Source organism: Uloborus diversus, chromosome 7, assembly GCF_026930045.1.
Source record: "Uloborus diversus isolate 005 chromosome 7, Udiv.v.3.1, whole genome shotgun sequence".
NCBI classification, from domain to species: domain Eukaryota; kingdom Metazoa; phylum Arthropoda; class Arachnida; order Araneae; family Uloboridae; genus Uloborus; species Uloborus diversus.
In genome coordinates, this window is record NC_072737.1 from 29,114,137 (window position 1) to 29,137,330 (window position 23,194).

Genomic DNA, 23,194 nt, shown 5'->3' on the forward strand with positions numbered 1-23,194 from the left:
TGTGGACAGTATCTGTGTTAATGGAAATATTTTAGGGTTATAAAAAAAGAAGAAAATCGTAATTTTTGGAGGTGTTTTCGTAGCTTCGTAGTTCGAGGCTGTAGTTTGTAGAAATTACGATTTTTTCGTAGCAGTTGGCAGTTCTGAGTATATCTAATGAAACAGATTCGAGCATTCAAAATTGCAACGTAACAATTATGTCCCCAAATTTGCCGAATCGTCAAACAAAATCTGCCCTCTATGGCATTTTTTGGGAGGTCATAGAGAACTTCTTTGACCTCTAATCCAGATGCCTCTGAAAATAGCTTCTAAAACTATTGTTATGTTCAGAAGTTTCAATAGTACTAGTGCATTAAATCTGAAGTAAAATTTTGATTTCCTGCTAACGCAAATATGAAGCTTTTAATTTTTGTGTTTTTATCTTCAGATTCTTCTTTTTTATCAGTTTTTTGGAGTGCTTCATTGATTATTCTTTTTTATAATGTAAATTTTGATAGATAAATAATAGTCCAGAGTATTTTGAGTCGTTCATATTTTAGAATAATATACTTCCAGAGCGTTCTGCTGAGCTAATTATTCAGCATTACACATACAAACAATGTCTGAAAACTTGATTTTGTTTGAATATCTCTCTGTCACGTTATTCGTTTTTTTATTTGCTTATTTATTTTTCATTCATCGAATAATGTTTAGATATATAAAAGTTACTGACGCTATCTGAAGCTTGTTATTGTAAAGTTTATCATTAAAATGGTTAAATACAAACTGTTAAAGAGTTTGAAACTGAAAATAAGAAAAAAAAATAACAAAAAGAAAGAAGCTAACCGCGATATTATAAAAATTTACTAGAAAACATAAGGATTTAAATGTTAAGTACTGACTTCCAAAAAACACAAAATACAATCGTAAACCAAGTCTAATGTTCAAACAACTTTACATACGATCAAGAAAGGAGTCAACTGCTTTTTAAATCTAATTAGAGTTTCAGAAAGTGTTTCAAAACTATCATAGGCGATACAAAATATTGAAAATCACAATAACTACTCGGATTTTTGCTAAAAAGCAATCACTACAACTTTGCAGATAAAACAAATTGCAAAGCCAACATCAACGAATATTGGGGTACGAATTACGATGTCAAAATAAACGCGGTTATTTTACACAAATTACAGATGATAAAAAAGTTACATTTTAAGGGAAAGGGAATGAATAAATATAACTTACTTGCCTGTAACTTGAATAATTACTTAGCTGTCCTGCCTCCGTCAACAAAAAATCAACAAACATGGCAGTCGGTATGTTGAATTCGTTAGTTTCTCTTTGAAACTTCCCGTATAAAAAGAAACACCATTTGCGCATTGTTTTGCGCAATGTAAAACAGTTTTACAGTTTTTCTCTGTCATTTACTAGAGCAGTATTAAACTGTCGGAAAAAGTAGCATATTACGTAAAAACAACAATTATTTTTTACAGTGTAGATACTTGAAATTGTTTAAACGTAAACGAATGTCGTTTAGTAAATTTCCATCCACTAATCTAGCTTTTTTTCGAATCCTTTTTATTATTTCCTTACTTCTTTCAAAATAATGTTTTAGTTTGTGCCAGTTTTTGCACAAATACTCATTCACTTTAGGGGCCATCTGAAATAATTCTGAGGGAACCGTAATTTGTCAATTATCATTAGCACGTAATTATAAAAAATATATATATTTGTAAGGATCACTTTCTGAATTGTCCATTCCAACCTGCCTAAGAGAAATTATCGAGTGCTGAGTCTTGACCAATTTTTTGTGAAAGGAAAATTTATGTTACCAGAAAATCAGTTCTGGAACTGCATCACGGTGCGTTCCTTTTGACAGTAGTAAACTTCGTGTACTTTTCTACTTACCCCTTATTAATTCTATTTATTATTTTAAGCCGTTAAAAAGTATACTTTTAGCAGATGTGCAATGTATGTACACCTCAAAAACATTTCGTAAAGGTGTCCTGGTCGTTGTAATGAAAACCCTGTTGTACAATGACAATGTGAAAAATCGTTATCTTAAGTGTATTTTTCAAAAAATGAATTTATGGAAAAAGTTTAGCTTTTTTCTTCTTCGCTGTTACTACAGCTTGTTGCTCGCAAAGATTGACCCTTCAAGTTTTTCCCACCTAGCCCTATCCCGTGCATTCTCTCTTTTTACTCCAGAGTCCCCTGTACCTGCCACTATTTGTGGCTTAACCTGTTGGATGGGACCTTAAAGACAGTTCTAATTTTTTGAACCAGACCAGAAACCGAGCAATTCCTGGTCCAACACCCCAGAGGTATCGTTTCAATTTCGGGACTTTGTGACCACGAACATATTTAACGTCCCCCAGTCACCATTAATGAAGATGGTGAATCTTCGACCAGCGAAGATCGAACCCGGGACCCTCTGGTCACACCCTGTCCCGTGCAATGGCCCTTCATCGGTTTACTCCTATTACTTTTAAATCTCTTTCTAACTCACCCAGCCAATGGTCAGGAGTCTTTCTCTTTGGCATTTTCCTTCAATGTTGGAGATGGTGATTCTTTTTGAGGGTAACGCATCTTCATATCGAAATATGTGGTCCAGCCACATAATGCGAGCCGCCTTTATAACCTTTATGACGTTAGGTTCACCATTCTTTTTGTAAAATTCATGGTTATAAGCTTTTCTCCGACAGCTGTCTAATTTTATTGTTTCAAAATTTCAATTAAATCTTTCCTCGCAAAAATCAATAAGAGGTCTCCTTCGGTCCTGTTGAGAGCCCAACATTCACCCCCATACAGGACAACGGGTCTTATCAATGCTTTATAGGAAATAATTTTAGTTTTAATGCTGATGTATTTCAGTTTGAATTGGTTTTTATGGCCATAGAAGCAATTAGTAGACTTGGCTAACTTGTTTTTAATTTCAATCTTTAGGTCTTTGCAGCTTAAGATCATTGTTCCCAGGTATTTAAACTGCTTGACAGTCTCAAACTTGTAGTCGTTTACTTTTAGAGGGGCTGTATCTACATTTCTGTTTGTTGTAATCGTCTAGAATTTTACAGTAAGTAGAAATTTGCAAGATTTAAGGCTTAAACCTAAGTTAACAATGGCCTTTTTAAAAGAAAACATGAAAGACATTCATACAAAACATAACATGAACATTCGAAACATGGACATTCGATACATTTGACCTTCGAAATGTGGAAAGCATACTTATTCTCTTCATATACATTAGACAAAAAAATCTTCCTATGACTATTTTTGATTGACCGTAAAAAGAAGCCAGATTATTAACGAAATTTCATGTTAGCCTGCTATTTTCAATAGAACTTTCACAACAATACTATCTATACTCATCAACTCTCAAAATAAAAGTGGCTTATTAGCAATAACGGAGTTCATTTTTTAAATAAAATTTATTTATCATTATTATTTATCAAAAATTGCGTTACAAACATGTATACTTCAAAAAGTATCTTAGCACAAAAATATTTAAGGCCATTCGGTATCCGTTCTATGGTATAGAAAATAACTTTAGATATTATATTTCGGCATGGCTTGTAAACAGCAGCAGGATGTTTCAGGCATACAGCTGATTCTAATGCATCAATTACTACATGAACATTTCCTGAGGAATTACCGAATATAAACGTGGCGAACAGCTTTGCATAGTTGAGGTATTTAATGCCATATGCAGTTCTGATTTCCTCACTCAAGGTGGCATACACTTTGTCAATTTGATTTCCTATGGTATCACGGTTAGTCATTGGGGTCCTAAAACAAGAATAAAGTTGTTATGTATGCGTGTTAGTAGCCACACAGAGTGGCATAAATGATTTTACAGTAAGTTTCAACATGTAGTTTTTCCACTTGGAGATTAGAAATTACTCAAGGCATGTGCCGGTAGAAAGTATCTTTACATGTGGTTCTCAATTCAAAACATGACATGCAATTTGATTGTCATGTCTTGCTTGGCATGCTCACCAGTGATTTAGCCGAATACCGAATATTCGGCTTAGATTGTAGTCGAGTATTCAGTTTTTGGCCAAGTCACTTTGGCCAGTTTCAGTTTTGGCATGCCAGTTAAAATCATGACAAGAAGTTTTCATGTCAGGTTTTTAATTGCCAACCACATGTAAAGATTTTTTTTGCCGGCCCTTTATTTAAAAGAAATGATTAGATATTTTCATTATAATTTGTAAATATTTTATTATCTACTTGAACCTTATATCCTTACATTTAAATATTAGTTCAAGCACATACTAAATACATTAGTTAACACGCACAAAAGAAAATAATAATAATAATAATAATTCGAATTCTCATATTTTTAATTCAAATTAGAATTTCGCAATCACGAGTTGCGACAGGACTCTACTCATTGGAGCTATTGTTTCTAGAAATTGCTCCTGTCCCCCCAAACCTTCCCCTTCTCCTGGGTGTTTACGTGTGTATAGTTGTGTGTGTATAGGCGCGCATGCATGTGTAGTAGGGTGTCCCGTCCATATATGAGGAAAAAAAAATTTTGAGCTACACTATCACAAGAGGTGTCAAAATTTGCGAAATTTTTCACAGATCTCGAAAAAGGTAAAAAAAATGGAATTGCGTGTCATCTTGAGGGCTCTACCGCTCTTTGAAGTTTTGCATATTTTACATTTTTGACAGACCTAAACGATATGATTTAAAAAATACAAAAATAAAGTTTAGAAAGCATTTTATTTAAGAAACTAATGAAACAAAGCACAAGAAAACAAAATAAACAAACTACAGTTTATAAATAATGACAAAAGTTTAGAATTTAAACTTATTTTTGTGTCCAAAATTTGGCATTTCTGCGCGAGATTGCAACCTGGTTCTAACGAAGCCATCTCTAGAAGTAGCGTTAGTAACACTTTGTGAAGCCTGTGTTATTAGTTTAACACATCTTTCCACAGATTGTGAGTGGCAAGGAAAGTCAACGATTTCCAAGCTATTATCTTTTGCCATAATTTGAAGGTTCTCGTTAGAAATATGTCGAAGAACCGGTGGTGCTGTAACCTGACACTCTTACCAGACAATTATTTCCGTATAATCTTTAGCAGAGAAGTTAATTTTTGGTGTTTTAAATATTCTGCGTTTAGTGCTACTTTCAACCTCTCTAGTTTTTTTTAATTCTTCGTAATGCTAACTCCCGAATGTGCTCCCTATCATCAAACAACATACTGACCAGCAGGTTTTCTGGGTGCGCAAAAAAAAGCATTTCTTTCGAAAACAGAATACACAACAGATTTCAAGTTTTCGGGTAAAAATCGAGAGTACACAATCATTTGAAAAATATGTTTGGCTGCTTCCTTAAAAGATGACTTTTGCTTGATTAAGAACCAAACTGGAGCGTACACTTTAACCACGTAGTTAACAAGTAATCGCAAATTTTCTGTTGGATTAAGAGTACTTACATAAGGTCTGAGTATACGATTAGCAGAAGTAAGCCATCTCGAGTGCGCCATTTTTCCAGGTTGGCGATTTGTCAGCTCAGGACTACAGAAACCAGTTGATACAGTTTGACAAATCTCATAAAGATATTTTTGATCCGTGCTTAGTTCATCAACCACATTTTTCGGCAAATTAGGCAAATTACCATCCACCGCGCAAAAAGACAATGTCATTTTATTTTCACAACCAGCTAACTGTTTTCCAATAGGTTCGGAATATCCTTTAGGACCCAAAGTGCAACCATCTAGGGTCAAGAATAAATGACGAAGGGGTAATTCGCTAGCATGAAGCATACACACACACCATTGCAATGGTCTTTCCAAATACTCCTCTAAATATTGAATCACGCCACCCTTCCAACCGGTGTTTATTGCAGTTCCGTCACATCCAACGCAAATCACGTCTTCTAAATTCAAGCATTGACCTTCTAATAGAGCTGTAAACGAGGTTAGAATTGCCTTTGCAATGCCACGACTTGGCGTTGTGTGTCCCAAATAAATTGATCCGGGCTCTGCTAAAATTAAGATGTGCTCTTCTAAAATTTCTTTGCGATGGTAACGAGCTCCTATTTTCTCATTTATCAGAGTCTTGTCTTTACGTCCATATGCTTTTTATAACAATACTTCCAATATCTTTGGAAGCTTCTTTTCGAGCTTTAGCTACAGCTCTGTGGATTTTGTTTTCATCAACAACTAGAGTTAAATCTTCTTTTGAAACCAAGCCGACATCAGCTAAAACTGCAGAAGCAACAGCAGCAGCAGATCGCGTCGACAAACCGTATCTATCACAGACCTTAGCAACTGTTGGCAAGATCAGTGTATTCCTATTTGTCGTTGAAGTTGATGGTGTCCCTGTAGAGGCCGTATTCGTCTCTGTTATGGGATACGCTTCTGGAGAAAATTCACGCATCGAATTGTCATCAAAATTTGCTGAGAAAGAATCGTTATTTTCAGTAGAAGACTTTTTTGCAGCCCTTTCAAGTTTTCTCTGCTGTTGTTTCATTAATCTAGCTGTTTCTTTCTTATCGACACCTCTTATCACCATTTTCCTGTCATTTCTTTGATCCAACAAGAAATTTCTCTCATTGATGGGAACTTTATTAGGTTTTAAACACGAACAAGACTCAAATACAGGGCACTTACAAGCCGCAACGTCGAAGAGCTTCTCAGATGACTCTAAAAAGCACTTCAGTTTATTTTCAAAACTATCACTTCGTTTGCTTCTGGGGTATCGTTTCAAAGTGACGTACTTTTCGAAATAGAATTTTAATAATTGAATTACTCGTTCCTTAGTTACGATTGGAATTGAAGCTTTTGTCCAAATACGGAAATGGGGGTTATTCCCATATAGGCATTTACAGTAGTAATCACCATATGTTTTTTTTTTTTTTTTTTTTCTGTTCGTGTTGATATTACGAATCACGATCTTTTTATTTCAGCTGTCGAGCTTTTATTTCACAGTAAATTAATAACTTTATTCACAGTACTTCTTTTTCAGTTGCCATAAAAATGACAATTTTTCAAAACTTTGACGATCGGTAGAGCCCTGAAGATATAGTTTTATTCTATTTTTTAAATTATTTTTGTAATTTACGATCGATTTCGCAAATTTTGAGAGGTCTTGCATTAAGAAAAACGGAAAAAAAATTTTTCGGGACACCCTAATGTGTAGGCTTTTTTTTTTTTTTTTAACGTCGCTACATAAAAATATTGGATTTTGTGTCTTGATTCATATATCCAAACCAAAGCTTTTAATCGCGTACAGCTTTTGTAGGAAGCCCTGTTCTCATGTGACTAGTCTAAACTGATTTGAATGCGAACGATGCTTCTTTTTCTGATCATGAAAGGCTGCTTTAAATTGTCAGCCAATAAAAAAAAGAACCTTTTTAACTCCCTTTCCGACTTTAATTGTTGAATTTATTCCTGAGATACAGCAATGACAATCTTGCGCGATCCAGGGCTTAACAAAATAGTTTTAAAAACTGAGTTTAATATGCTGAAGGTGGAAGAAAGGCACATCGATGGTTCTGAAGCAAGGATTCTTGTGGAACAACTGCATAGTAAACTGCTGAAAAAAGTTTTTTATCGGTTCGTTATTTTTACCCAAAGTTTTTACTTTACATATTTTTTTAAAAGGACGTTTTTTATTTTCTGCAGCGTCTATTATTTAAAGGGGAGAAGAAGAGAGATGGAAGCCTTTTTTTTCTATATAATCAAAGCAGAAAAAAATATGTACAGTAAACTCTCGATTATCCGCTGGTCAATCAACAAAAAGGAACATGTATTTTCTCATCAAATAGCAAATACCAATACTTAATACACACCGTCAGTTCAGTTATTCCATCCGAGGACTGGAATAACTGAGAAGGACTGGTTTTCCGCCTCCAGCTCAGTTACTCTTATTCCGGGCTGATGAGTGCTAAAAAGCACGAAGCTGCAGTCCTCGGATGAATAACTGAGCTGACGGTGTATTTTATGCATTTCTGTCTTAGCCCTGGCTTAGGGCGGTAACTTACTGCAAAATACCAATAGTTGTTCTCTGTCAAAAAATTGTAAATTTAAACTCAGTTGTTATTATTTTATTTAATTTTTTATTTTTTCATTTATTTTGTGTTTTATTTATCGCACACTTATTTTTTATGAATATTAATTTCTGTTGTGCAAAAATACAAAACATTTTTACTGTGTTGTATATATCTTTACTGTTCGTAGAAAGTATTACGCATCAATCAGCTAAGTTTTGAGCAAGGACAATTTGTACCTTATTTGTCCTTTATTTCAGCTTTTTTGCGCTTTATCCGCGATTTTTGTTATCCGCGGAACTGGTGCAACCCAATTCCACGGATAATCGGGAATTGACACTACATGACCAAAAGTATTGGGATGCTTTCAAAAATTCACATTTTTAAGGATTTCTCGTGAAATAAAAGACCAATTGCTTTATAACTTTTCTCGCATAAAAGCTATGTTTTAGCTGCCATTTGCTATTAAAAGTTATTGCCTCCATGCGGTTAAGGGACCAGCAATTAATTGAGGAAAAAAATTGATCATTGTACATCGTAAACGGCTGAGAATATGCTGTAAATTTCAGAAATTTGTTACCTTACTATGTACAATTATTTTACGTACTTTCGAAATAATATCACTGATATTTATGAAGATATAAGCATTTCTCTCAGAAATGCGATTTTTTTAAAGGTTTTTGGCTTGTAACACGTTAATTTTTCCATCAAAGTTCACCAAACTTTGAGAAAACTTGACAGAAAATAAGAAAAGTATAATATTAAAATTTGAAATTAAAAATGTTGAAAATTTAATGGTAAATGAACGTTTAAAGCAATTAATTTTTCTCTGCACATGCGCGAAAGATAGCAGTTTATAACTTTCGTAATCCAAACCCCAACTAGATTCTCTAACTCGTAATAAAATTTCAGTTCAATATCTTAAAAAATCAGAAAGTTATCAGCGCTATAATGAGCCGAATACGAATAGATCTTGGACAGGTGACGACTCGTTAGGAGTCGTTTGCAAGTTTGCAACATTTTCTTGCAATCACTCAGTGAGATTCCTAATAAAAACAGATCGTTTGCGAACGATCCTTAACGAGTTTTGCCAGTTCGTAGTCGGCCCAAGAGCTATTCAAATTTAGCTATTAGAACGCTGATAATATTTTGAATTTTTAAGATATTGAACTAAAATTTTTTTATGAGTTGGAAAATCTATACTTGGGGTATGGATTATAAAAGTTATGAATTGCTATCTTTCGCGCATGCGCAGAGAAAAATTAAATGCTTTAAAAGTTCATATATCATCATATTTTCAACATTTTAATTTCAAGTTTTAATATCATACTTCTCTTATTTACTGCCAAGTTTTTTGAAAATTTGGTAAGCTTTGATGGAAAACTTTAATTGTTACGAGCCAAAAACCTTCAAATAAGATTCGTACTTCTGAAAGAAATGCTTATATCTTCATGAAAATCAGTGACAATTTCTCGAAAATACGTAAAATGATTGTACATAGTAAAGTTCCTAATTTCTGAAATTTATAGCTTATTCTGAGCTATTTACGATGAACGATGGTCAAAAAATATTTTTGTTCTCCTAAATTTGTTGCTGGTCCCCTAAAGGCATGGGTGATATAACTTTCAATGGAAAATGACAGCTAGATCATACCTTTTATGTGACAAAAGTTACAAAGCAATTGCTATTTTATTTCTCGAGAAATACTTTAAAATGCAAATTTTTGAAAGTATCCCAATATTTTTGGTCACATAGTGTAATAAATGTAGTAGGGAGCAATGAGTCGAAGGTCAAGATAGGTGAAAATCCATTTCCTATTAGCTACCATTATTATCTCATATGCTTTTACTTTTTCTAATTATTCACATTCTTAATTTTTGATATGATTTAAATATATTGGTGATTAGTTCCTGTGAACTTTAAATATGTGTTACACCAATGGTTTTGTGAAGTTCATTATTTTCTTTACTCAATTTAATCATTTTTTTAGACTGCTACTTCAAACGAACAACAATCATTTAAAGAGCTGCAATTCATTGCTAGCATTATTTTTTTTAATAATAGCGAACACTATAATTACTAACATGACATTTAATGTCGCAAATCTTGATGCAAAAAAAAAAAAAATCGATCTCAGTCTTATACAGAAAAAATTTAAGCAGCATTAACTGGCAAAGGACTCAATTATTCAAGTAAAAAAGTAATCAGACATTTTTTCTAACGGAGAAAAAAAAGCAATTAATAGGGTCTTATCCCTTGAAAATATATCTATTTTTGTTCCCTGCCATCACTTAAATACATACTGATGTAATCATTTATTTTTATAAAAAAAAGGTTATATATTCTGTAAAACCTGTTTTTTTTTAAAACATTTTACATTTTTCTTTGATGTAAAACATCTACTTTAATTGCTTAATGTGAGAAGAAAACAAAATTAGCGATTGGTATTTTACTTAGTTCATCTTTAAAAAACGAAATACAAACAATAACCTCATATCATATAAAAATTAATGAATTATTAATATATATATATATATATATATATATATATATATATATATATATATATATATATATATATATATATATATATATATAAAATAATAAATATTTCTTCAAATTATATAGTCAAGTACGTCGAAATCGTACTAAAACTAAACAAACTTCATGTTAAAGAACTTTACGACTATTAAAAAATATAAACATTGTGTTTATATTTTGAAAAAAAAACCGATCGTATGAAATGCGTTAAGCAGCTTTAGGAAAATCAGTCAAAAATATAACTTGAGTTTTTAAAGAACATTGTCCACTAAACTTATTTAACTATGTTATAATATTATGAAAGGCATAAAAAAACTTTAATTATATTACATCATGATAATTTCACAGAATATAAAATAGTACACAGTGTGGGGATTCTAACTTTTGGTTCTAAACTGTCACCGTGTGACCGCATTAAAAATATGTCCATTGTTACAGGTTTTGTAAATGCTCGTTTGACTAATAAATCTGAAGAAGCGCCACTCCATATCCTTAATATGTTTGTTCATGGCCGCACTTGATTTTTTTACGCTTAAAAGCCGTGACAATCACTGAAATTCATGGCAATAAAGAGGGCGCTGCATGCAATCTCTGTTTTCCAATCTTAGAATCAAGCTGTCCATTGATTGGTGGATGCTCAGAATTAGGTTCAGCGCCTCTCGCAGTCAAAATAAGCGGCATATGAAGTTTCACATTTTTCTAGAATTTCAAGAGCAGATCATCTTAGGCTTCTAGTTGAATGGGGTTAACACAGAAAAGACATTAATTGTCAAGGCCCGCAAGAGTCAAGTGCAGGCATGGTTTGTTTTAATGTAATGTTTTTTAGCGAAAACACAGAACAGTAACCGTTAATTTCATTACTAAGCGTGGGCTGGTATACAAAACTTACCGAAAGAATTCTGGTTCAACGGAAATAACTTCTATTCCACACATATCCAGTTCTTGTCTTAAACACTCCGTAAATGCTACTGAAGCATACTTACTAACAGAATAAGGACTTTCTATAAATAGAGCTGCTCTTCCTAAAGAAATTTTAAAGAAAAATATTTTATTTTACTGCAATCAAATGTAAAGACATAATCAGAATTAAAATCCATTTTTATCAATTATATTAAAATTAGGCGATACCAATTCAATTCATGGGACTTTGCCAAATATTATAATGGGTCCCATCTCCATATCACTCACGTAACTAACTTTTTTTTTAAAAATCTTATGCCAAAAATACTTGCATTTTTTCGGGTATTATGAATAATAAATGTTTTTGTTTCGATTCATTCTAAGTTTTACTTTATGAATCCCAACAAAAGTGACTTTTTTTTAATCTACTTTATATTAAGCAAGGCATTCATGGAAACAGTTCTGACTTCTTGTTATCGTAAGAAAAAATAAGAGTAAAATCAGTCGTCACTTTTAAAAATAGTGCAAATATTCCTCCGTTCCATAGCCCGAGTTGTTCCTTTTATTGTCTTCGAAGGCAATACTGTGTGGTCTAGTTAACTGCTTTAAGTTATGTAAGGTAAACATAGACGTATTCACTGTAAATCATAACTAAAGGGACATTAAACCTTTCAATTTTCAAAAAATCGACATTTTTAAGTTTTTTAATTCTGTGCTCAAGAATGACTGGCACTGATTGCCGACATTAAGATTATTTTTAATCCTCGAGCAATTAGATCACACAGTTTGTAAACAAGCGACCACGCTCCTTTTTGTCAGTAGTCAAAATGTTTCAGCTTCATTAGTCGTATTTTAAATTACTGATAAATACATTTGCTAAGTAAATAACTAGTTATGTATCTCAGTTCTGCAACAGTACACTTAACTGTAACTTTCACTCATTGTTCTACGTTCATAGTTCGCTGGTTCTGTGGTTTGAATGGACTTATAAGTTCGTCTGCTGACTTACTGCTGCTGAAAAAAGGTTATTTCAGAACTAATCCACACTTAGTTTAGTATATTATAATTAGCTATTTATAATTAATGCATTAGTTAATATTACACAAAGTTACTTAAAGGTATTACTTATTTATACGTTACCATTAATGTATAGGTAATCAATGTAATATGCGCATAGGTTGGTATTATTATATAATTATTGTTTATAACTTGTACGTGCTTGTTAGTATTAACTCGTAATTTTGGTGACTAGTATAAAGTAAACGTTGAGGGAAGAAATTATTTTGTTATGCTTCAATACCAAACTTCAAAACGCAGTCAAGATGTACCTTCAGCTGCGAATAAGAAAGCATTCAGATCATATTGTGGAAATTTAAACAGATTCATTTGGAGTTACACCTTCAGCATCGAGTTCTTCTTTAGAACATTCCGAAATGCCAGTAAAGCATTCTGTGGTGCTGTTTAATAAGTTCTAATGAGTGAGCAATCTTTTTTTACCCTCGTTAAACGCACAGTAAATATTTCTCCTTTTCACTTTGCTCCATATTCCCTTATACGCTTACTTTAAATGGCTGGCAACTACCCCAGTCTCCCCTATATTGTTACAACAAACCTATCTTAGAAACATAATGTCTGTATATCTGAAACAATATTGATATATTAGGATTGGCAATATGGTTTCAAACCAAAGACATTAGAGTGAAGAACATCCAAAAACCTTGCTTTCGTTTTCAGTCAAAAATTACCAGAACGAGTTGCAATATAACGACTTCCTGTGAAATCAGTATTTCTTGTAAATTAACATTTTCTTCGAATCAAAACTTGTAACTAGAATTTGCGCTATTTTAACCTTTTTTTTTTTTTTTTGAAATGTCTAGCCTGTTTAGTTAGATGCTAATGTATACAAACGTTAGTTTTGCTTATTCTTCAAATATTACTATTTTTGGGTGAGTAGGGGGTTTTTAATGTAAATATGATACGAAAAAAAAAACTATAATGTATAAAGAAAATTTAAAATTTTTCCCAAAAGACATAAAGTAATCCCCATTTTATTTTCATTTAATTTTTATCTGATGTTTAGTTTCTTTTCCGCTTTTTTTCATAGTATATCTTTTTATTGCTGAATAAAAGAACCATAGCACCATCACATATTACAACTCATTTTTATTAAAACGAAATTTTCTTCAACACACTGACATACTTAATTTAACTTTAGAACACCCTTGATTGCTAAAACAAAGTTTTATTTCAGTGATCAAAAAAAAATTTCAAATTAATTACTTTTGCTACAATTTTCCCGTACAACAGATATTGAATTTTCTAAAATGCTTGTTTATTTGTCAGAAGCAAAAAGTATAAAGTAAAATAAGCAATATCACATGACTTGCCTGCCATACTGTTAAGGTTAATTACTCTCCCTCGAGATTTCCTGAGCAGAGGTAAAAATGCTTTAGTGACTCTAACTGGACCCAAAGTGTTTACTTCTGTGCAGAAGATAAAATCGCTCATTGAACTTAATTCCGATGTAAATCCAGAAATAACTCCGGCATTATTGACGATTGCCCACAAATCTGCAAAGAACATATTTGAGTAAATATTTGTTTGGAATTTTAAGGAAATGAATGTGAATAAAAATTTAAATATGAGACTGGATAGGCTTTGTTTTTTGTGTTTTCTTTAATTTTCAATGAAAATTTAACTCTCCAATAATGTATATTTTAATACCTTACCACCTTCGTAATTTATCTTCATAAAATCTTAGTTGTTAGCATTGAGTACATAACAGCGAAACATTTCTTTTTTTTTTTTGCAAGGAAAAAGTGAGCAATGCAATCCGAAAGTTACGAATGTCTCTCAGACTATGAATACTCCGATGTTCAGAATTATATAAATCTCCAGACATTACCTTCAAAAAACTATGTGTAAAATTTTGATTTCTGTTGGTTTAGCGGACAAGTCGCTAGAGTTTCAATTATAGCAGTATAACGTACATACAATATCTTTCAGGACAACTAGACATATAGTACTCTGAATAAAATATTTAGCAGTAAGAAAATTAGGCTGTTGGTATATAACTGTTGTTCATTAGCATTTAAAGTAATTATCACATTGAAAAATTAACTGATAGAAATGCTACTTTTAGAAAAGTTTTTTTAATTTGTTTATTTTTGATGTCATTATTTTTAACATGTGTGTTTCACTATAAAAAAAAACGTAGAAATATTCAATATTAAATAATTACCTTTCCCCGAAGATTCCAGATGCTTTTTGATGAACTTCACTGCATTGGTTACACTGTTATCATTCCTAACGTCCAGATTAAATGCTACCAGATTTTCAGAACAGTTCTCTTTCAAAAAAGTTGCTCCTTTACCGCTAGGTTCAAGGCAACTTGCGAAAACAGTAAATCCAAGATGGTCCAATCTTTTGGCTAAAAGCTGTCCAAAACCACTGTCACATCCTTAAAATAAGACAATTAAAGGCAATGAGAATAAGCTTTGAAATTCTCCTTAGCTTCAATCTGCCTTCACTTTTAGTACATACCACTTAGCTGGTTTGGAGCAATGCTACTGTTTATTCATTCAAGTATAAACAAAATAGTTTTAGCAAATAATTAATGATATATATATATATATATATATATATTGAAAATATCAATGAACACTTAAGTCATCTGAAATAAAAGTGCAGTTGCTAAATTAATTTGCTTAATTTTTACTCAAATTATTTCTTTAAATCAATTAGTCTTTGCAAAAGCAGTGGTCTCCTATAAGAAACCATACAACTGTTATGAATATATTACAGATAAAATGAGGCAAACAAGCAAAGTGAAACTAAAATTTCAATTCAGAGTATAGTAACATACTCATATGAAAAATTTATATCTGCGAGGAAACAAAAATATTATATTAATCAAATTTTAAAGGAAAACGAAAATTACATTTGGGGAAGTTTGTTCTACATCCATAGCTCACGCACAACCAGAAAAACTCTTCTTATAGGACACCAAAGTGAACAAATAAAATAATAGTTGATATATAGAAAATATGCTCATTGTTGTTCAAACAAGGCAAATGTATCTTTTAAGACATGTTGGAAATAGCTGTTTCTTGTGAAACCTAACAAATTGAAATAAGAAATAAATTGCAGTACAAAACATTTCGGGGTTGTGAAACAAGTGCAATACCTATGGAAAGGTAAAAGGTAGTATTTGAAGAGAGACCATCCAAGAGTGTCTGGTGAGATTTATTGCTCCCCCTTCCCAGCTTTGAAAGTAACAGATAAACATATAGGTTTGCGTATTTTTTTTTTCAATAAAATTTGTGTTAACACACACCCTTCGACCATCCCTCTCCCCTGGTAAAATTGAATATTCAAGAAATACACTTTGGTATCAATTCCCACTAACAATAGTGGAGTGCTGGAATTTGATGTTTTCTTCGGGCTTTAGTTTCAGCAGAAACCATATAAGCAGGTTAATTCAATAACGGTTAAGTATAACAAATGAAAAAAATGTAAAATAAAAATACATAAGAATTAAAAAAATACAGATACTGCTCTTTACCTTTTCATGGCAGTATAACCTCCACAAGCGCAGCTTAGACCTGTGATTCTGCTCACACTACATAACATCAAGTCTTACACAACAAATTCCGACATAATTATCAATATATGTTGAAATCTCGTGGAAAAAAAAGGTACACGGGTACCGCATAGTAGGAAGTGCCGTCATATTGGATGACTTTACCCTATGCTTCTTTAGAATTTCGTTATCACAAAGGAAAATAATAAGAAAGAAGCTGAAATAAAATAAGAATATAACATTTGTTTTTAGAAATTTACAAAGTTCATTCGTACTGTACTGCCCTCTGAAAGAAATCGTACCTCAAGTAGTTAAACTCTAACTGTAAGTGGACGATGTTATGCAAGAATGAGTTTACTAACACAAATTAAAAAAGTGACATATTCACATTGTTTGGCTGATAGACTTACATACTATAGGTTGAAAAAAGTTTTGAACCAAATTCTGTATTTCTAAGTCATCTAATTACCAAAATGCCATCAAACTTCCATGAAACTAGGCATTGAACGTGGGGTTCAACTTTAAACTCAATATACTCAAAAGCACTGCTTGGTGATCTGACCCACTTTTGCATAACACCGTTCAAGTAGCATTTGAAATATTGTTTCATCACTATTCTAGCACTATTTTTATTTTTGCTTTTATTGGTGCTATTTTCGTAATAAATTTTGCTTGAATAAAACATTACTTGTTCCTGGCTTCATTATTAGTCTAATAAATGACCCTTGGATACAAGCACAAATTTTGACGGAATTTTTTTTAGCTACCGCACGACAACATTTCTAGTGCTCATTGCATTGCGTCAAGGTTATTTAACAAATCCTTCCTCATTGATACGTGAAGTGAATGCAACGTTTTTCTGTATAAACTCACCAGGAGATTATTTCCAGATGAAGTAGTAGCATTGCACATCCATTGATAACTGAACTGAATCCAAAGTTGAATGAATGAAGAAATAGAGATAACCTCCGCTTTAGGCATTACGTCTCGAAAGTAAACTCTAAATTTTAAATATACAGAGAAATCCCGTTGCAGCAAATACCATTACAACAAAATATCTGTTAAAACGAAATAAACTTTCAGTCTCGTTTCAACTTTCTCTTCCTAGTTTGAATTCCATTACAACGAACATTCTACCACAACGAGCAAAATTTACGGTTCCTTGAAGGCCCTTGTAGCGGGATTTTTACTTAGTTAGTTTAAGAATTATTTACAAGTATGATTTAATTATAATGTAAAGTTAAATTGTGTTCAAATTTATGTTTGGCAACAGACTGCAATGGTAATGAGTAAATAATTTAGGATTAGAAATAACGTTTGAAGAAACTCGAGAAACTTGATTTTTAATTAAAAAGAGAAAATAAGTATATAATTGTTTTAAAAAATTCAATATGTCTTTTGATACCTTAAAATGTTTTTTTTTTAATGTATAAGTCACTAAATCAAACCATCATGAATATGCATAAATCTAAAATATAAAAGACAAAAAATAATAATAATTTTTTTTTAAATAATAATAATAATAATATTAATAATGATAATAACAATGATGATTTCTTTGTTCAAGATCTATAATTAGGCATTAAACACACACACACATTCCTATTCTTATTCACCAAAATACACTATTCAAGATTTTTAATATAATAAGTAAAGAACAAAGAAATAAAATTTAACTAGTATGTAGAACAACGTATATTCATTAAATACACACATTTGATTATTTTTTGTACCAACATGTGCAAATATTATACAGTAAAAGCAAAGCAATACACACACGATATAGGCAGATAAATATTTTTTTCTCAAAAACAAAGCTAAAAAAGCATATACGATTCTTGAAAACCAACCTGTTATGAGAACAGCCTTATCTTTTGGTTTAATCCTTCTTGTAAAATACAAATGGTTCCAAATTTCGTACGTAAAGTTGGCAATCATCAAAAAAAGTATCACTTGACTAAATACTGTGTAATATGAAATTAAACATGGTGGTGAAAACATACAAAACGTTCTTAAACATATTCCAACCAAAGCAAAATGCACAACAACGGCTACATACCGAAGCGAGAACATTTTCTCTAACAGCTCAAGCACAGAACCACATTTCGATAAAAATATATCTCATAAATATTCAAAACTCTTGAAGCAAATGAAGAAACCACATCCAATAGCAGTGAGAGATAGTTACGTAATAATTCCTTTCTTAAAGGCTAAGCTAACAATTTTCGTGATATTCAGGGTCGTTTGGACGTAATCGATTTCATTAAACTATTGAATGCAAATCCAGTTCGAACTGCGATTTAAATATCAAAAACATAATGAAAGGTTTGACTTGCTTCCTGCTTTCTGGACTGCACGCGTTGGGGGAAGCTCCACACGTGCGTTATTCTGAGATTATGTCCCCATTATCCAGTCGTGTAACTGACCTTTTTTTTCGATATTTTTCTGAAAAGATTTACTTTGTTTACTTGAACGCTGCTGCACGTTTCGATAACAGGTAATTTAGGGGATATTAAACATGTTTACAATTCATGGTATTCCAAGCTTTCTTGTTTTTCATTGTTCTAAATCGCATGTTTTGTTTTAATTGCTATGCCCTTCGTTTGTTTCTTTGTACTTCTTTCATACAAAGTTTTGCTTCCAATGTTAGAAATTAAGACGGAAAAAAAAATATTTTTTTTTTGCTTAATTTGCTTAGAAATTACATTAGAATAATTCATTTTTATCTGTTTCGGTTAGCTGATAATGATCTTTATATATTTTCAAGTCGTGTAAGAAAAGAGAAAAACATATCAGATTTGAAATTGTATTCATTTGTAATGTAGATGAATAAAACATTTATCGAAAAATTGAGCTTAAATAAAGAATGCTAAAAAATACAGTTTCTGCTATTGTTTTTCCTCTAATTACCAGAATTAAGTATGTAATTAAGTTTTATGCGTGCCGTGTTTTTTCGTCCCAAAAGCTAAGTATGCGAATAATGAAAATTTAAAGATAAACCATGTGTGTCTCTGACTTGATATACAGTAAATTTTCAATAGTTTGAACTACAGTATTTAAAAAACCGGCTTTTTTCGATCTTGTAATAAGACAACGAAGACAAAAAAAAAAAAAAAAAAAGAGCTACAATATTATTGCCGTGAAATATACAATATAAAATGAATGTCTGAAAATAACACGTCTATTCCAAATTAGATAATGTAAAAAACAATATTGGTTTGAACAGCACATGTTAAGTGTTTTTATCGAAAAGAATAATATAATCTGACTTTCGTAGTTTGACTTCTAATGTTCTGAAACTTCAACAATGTCATTTGTCAAAGTGGGGTTGGCGGTTTGTGTTGCGAAAATAATTATCATCGTAGGGCCGGTCTACCAGTTTCTCCGCCTTCAACGTAAACATAAAGAAGCACATCCAACGTCAGACATCAACTTATAAGAGCCACACTGTATATCTGTCTCGAAACCAAGCTACGGCAAAACCTCAGAAAAATCATATCCGCTTAAACCATCGTTCCCACCTGTTTTACTGGGCTCACGTAAATAAGCATGGCCTAAAACGGTAACTTCATTATATTCCTCTGTTTTAAACACCTTTTCGGCCTACGATTTGGTAGTGTTTAGACCAACTAAATAAAACCGAATTTGTAATCACAAGCAAAAACATTAATTCACAAGTAAAACCACACGTTATTATACAGTATTGTGGCAGTTAATTGGGAAATGTTATTTTTTCGCTTTATTGCACGTAAGCGAACGAATAAGCACGCAAATTCAGCTCAGAGTTTAAATGGCAGTCCAATGTCTGTCTAGAAGCTGTTTGCACACACCAGGTAAGTAGCAGGCATACAAATTCTTCCTCTAAGTGGCTAGAAGTTGGCAATGTTAGTTGCTCGCTTGTTGTGGGAGTAATTAGAGTTACGGATATCAGCCTTTAAACATGTGCTAAAGTGATTGCACTTAGATTAAACACTTCTAAAACGTTAGAACAAATAGGAAAAATATGTGGAGTGAATAAATCAAGTGTCGTTAGGACATGGCAGCGGTTTAGGACAACATGAAATGCTGGAACCAACCATATTGGAAAATGCGGCCGAAAAAGATCAATTTCGGGTCCTGACGACATAAGTTTACATCGAATGAATGTTATGAATCCTCGATTAACTAGTTTTGATCTGTCCAAGTCCATGGTGGCAGCTGGTGTTGATATTGCACCTTCAACAGTGAGATACAGGCTTTTAGAACATGAGCGGAAAGCACGTCAACCGTACGAGAAGCAGCTTCTCACGCCTCGCATGAAGAATAAAAGGTTAGAATGGGAACGGAAATATAAAACATGGAATGAAAAGCACTGAGAAGGTTTTATTTCCTGACGAATCACATTTTGTAGTTCAAATATTTTGATCCAAGTTCGTGAGAAGGAGCAAAGGAGAACCTCTTCGTTTGCACCACATCAATCAAGCACCCAAGTATTCACCCAAAAAGATGTTTTGAGGTTGTTTCTACGTTTCAGGGACAGAAAACCTTGTTCCCGTAGAAGGAATGATTAACAGTGCCAGCTACGAATCGATATTGACCCCAAAATGTGCTTCCAACCATGTCTAAGCTTTGGCAAACGGAGATGGCGTTTTTCAGCAAGACGGGGCGCGATGTCACACACCGAAGCAAATTGCCAATTTCGGCTCTAAAAACAAACTTACTGTACAGGATTGGCCCGGAAACTCACCGGACTTAAATCCGACAGAAAAAATGCTGGCTGTCGTTAAAAAAACGACTTCATAAGTTTGACAGTACTACGATGGAAAAGCTCATTTCTTCTGCTGTTGACGTATGTTATAAAGACGTAGAAATTAAAACTATATAGGCCAGTCTAGTGCATTCCAGGCCAAAACGTGTCTGCGATTGTATTACGTCTCGGGGAGGTCAAATTAAGTATTAGTTTCAAATGTATTAATAAAAAACTTGAATAAAACTGATGTATTTGACAAAAAATGCATTTCCCAATTAATTGCCACAATACTGTGTAATTTAAGTTTTACTTCTGCATCTAAAGGACAATAAGCAACAAAAGCAAAGTTACCCAAGATTTTTTTTTCCTTTTGCAGATTTGTACTACCGAATATAGTCATCTATGAGCTTTGAAATGATTTTTTAAAAATTAAATGCAAAACTTAAGTAAGATGATGTTTAAATTTTCATTTCAAAAATAATGGATAAATAATACTTTTTACCTTTTAGGTACAGGTTTTAAGGCCCTATCTAAAGAATGCTTTACTCTGAATATGGTCCAGTTCCAATTATTTCAAATCATTTCGATTCCACTATAAAAGGTATTAAACTAAAAGGTATTAAAAAGACGCAATTTCTAGTTTAAAAACAATCGCAAGCATATACATTCTAAAATTATAATTATTTCAAAAGTTTGTACGGCTAACGTTATTATAAGTAATAGTTTACAGCTAAAATCATTTTGTTCCACCTTTAGAGCTAAATAAAAGCAGGAAAGCGATCAATTCACAGTTCTGGAACGTTTTCTTTCTAACTAAATCGTATTTTTATACAAAAACCCATAAATTTATCACCGAGAGTACTGAAATTCGTTGCCTTTTATTACTGCAAATATAAGGATCAAGGAGTCTCTGGTCATACAGGAAGAAATAAATAAAACATACCCATTGAACCTCTGGTGCATATCTTTGATTACCATTTAAATCCTTCTCATAAAATATCCTGACATTCTCAAGCTTCTTTATAAAGCCAAAATAAAACTGCACGTCGACGTAAAAATATGAGTTTATGAATATAGTTTTCCGAGGGATATCTTCAAAAATATTTGTCTTTCAAAGATTTCTTTAAAGTGGCGTGAATAAATAGTAAAAGTTAAAAGCGAATTATCATGTTTATAAGATCACTTTGAAACTTTAAAAAAGTTCTTCTGAGTTTTAAATTACTGTTTATGCGTCATGTGGCTTTATTTGGAATCCAATCCAGAGACATGTCACAGTCCACATTACTACAAAGGAGTAAAGTTCTGATCAGAACAAACACATTTATGTTGGCCCAACTGAGCCTCCCCATATTAAAGTCTTCTTTAACTCTAGAACGACAGATCGGTCATTTTGACAGTAAAAGAATTTAAAATACACTCAAAGATTTTTGGTTTATCTCATTCCTTTGATGTGTTTTTTTTTAAATTTTTTTTTAATATTGATAAACCTCATCCACTAAAAAAAATCATCAATTTTTCTTTTTTTTTATGTAAATTTCGAAAGGCCGACGACGATCAAAATGACCGTGGGTTACTTTTGTTAACATTTTGTTTTGGATTTTTTTTTTTTGAGCAATCACGATTGCTTATTGTTCTCATTTGACTGTTTTGATGTCCTATCACTTTATTTTCCCACCGCCACCCTCCGCACCCTGTCACCGTCGGCCGGCTCATGTCCTACACATACGCGCATACATACACAACTACACACACACATACACACACATACACACAACTACCCACACATTCATGCCTGCACACTGACACAAACACATATGCCTACACACACATACACATACCCCCCACACACACGCATACACATACCCCCCCACACACATACACACAACTACCCACACACTTATGCCAGCACACAGACAAACACACATGCCTACACACACATACACATACCCCTACACACAAACACACATACCCCCACACACAGACACACACGCCTACATACACACACTTGTGATTGCGAAAAACATAATTTGAATTCAAGATGTCAAAATTCAAATTATTTTTTTTTTTTTTTTGTTTTTGAACGGTGTCAGTCACATTTCTTACATTGGATCCACGCGTGTGAAAAATGTTTGAGGTGAAATACAGTTGTCCATAAAAATAAAATATTTAAATTTGTATGATAGCTTACAAAGATAAAAACACAGTTACGTAGAAAAAATATCAATTACAAGTTCCGGCACATTTTTCGGTGTTGTACAGGTTATTTTTTTTAAATTGTAAATACTTCCCTCAAATGTTTTTGTCGTCAAACGTTCTTTTTTGCAGAAAAATTGGTGCTAAGTAACCAAAACACTTGTTTGCGATAGGATTTGTTTTCAGCGTATTATTTTCGGTGATATTATGTTTGCATTCTTGATTTCACAACAAATTATCATGTAATAATGAACTTCATTGTTGT

At 32.5% G+C, this 23,194-nt stretch overlaps 1 protein-coding gene across 1 annotated transcript; it reads right to left on the bottom strand.

The window, feature by feature from the left end:
- Positions 1-768: 768 nt before the first annotated feature.
- LOC129226355 (retinol dehydrogenase 16-like) lies at positions 769-18,392 on the bottom strand. The gene is made up of 6 exons (XM_054860958.1): positions 17,858-18,392; positions 14,667-14,885; positions 13,813-13,995; positions 11,415-11,547; positions 3,444-3,765; positions 769-783 (listed from the first exon to the last, which is right to left on the bottom strand). The coding sequence occupies exons 1-6, from the start codon at positions 18,078-18,080 to the stop codon at positions 769-771; spliced, it is 1,095 nt and encodes a 364-aa protein (XP_054716933.1). The 5' UTR covers positions 18,081-18,392.
- Between the last annotated feature and the right edge of the window lie 4,802 nt (positions 18,393-23,194).

What these genes read in the sequence shown, in the direction of transcription:
- LOC129226355 (XM_054860958.1), bottom strand. Translation starts at nt 18,080, where the DNA reads ATGTTCTCGCTTCGGTATGTAGCCGTTGTTGTGCATTTTGCTTTGGTT. An exon ending in TAAGGCTGTTCTCATAACAG is followed by an intron (nt 14,886 to 17,857) that starts GTTGGTTTTCAA and finishes TCTTATTTTAAG; the next exon opens with GATGTGACAGTGGTTTTGGA. An exon ending in TAACCTTAACAGTATGGCAG is followed by an intron (nt 11,548 to 13,812) that starts GCAAGTCATGTG and finishes AAATTTCTTTAG; the next exon opens with GAAGAGCAGCTCTATTTATA.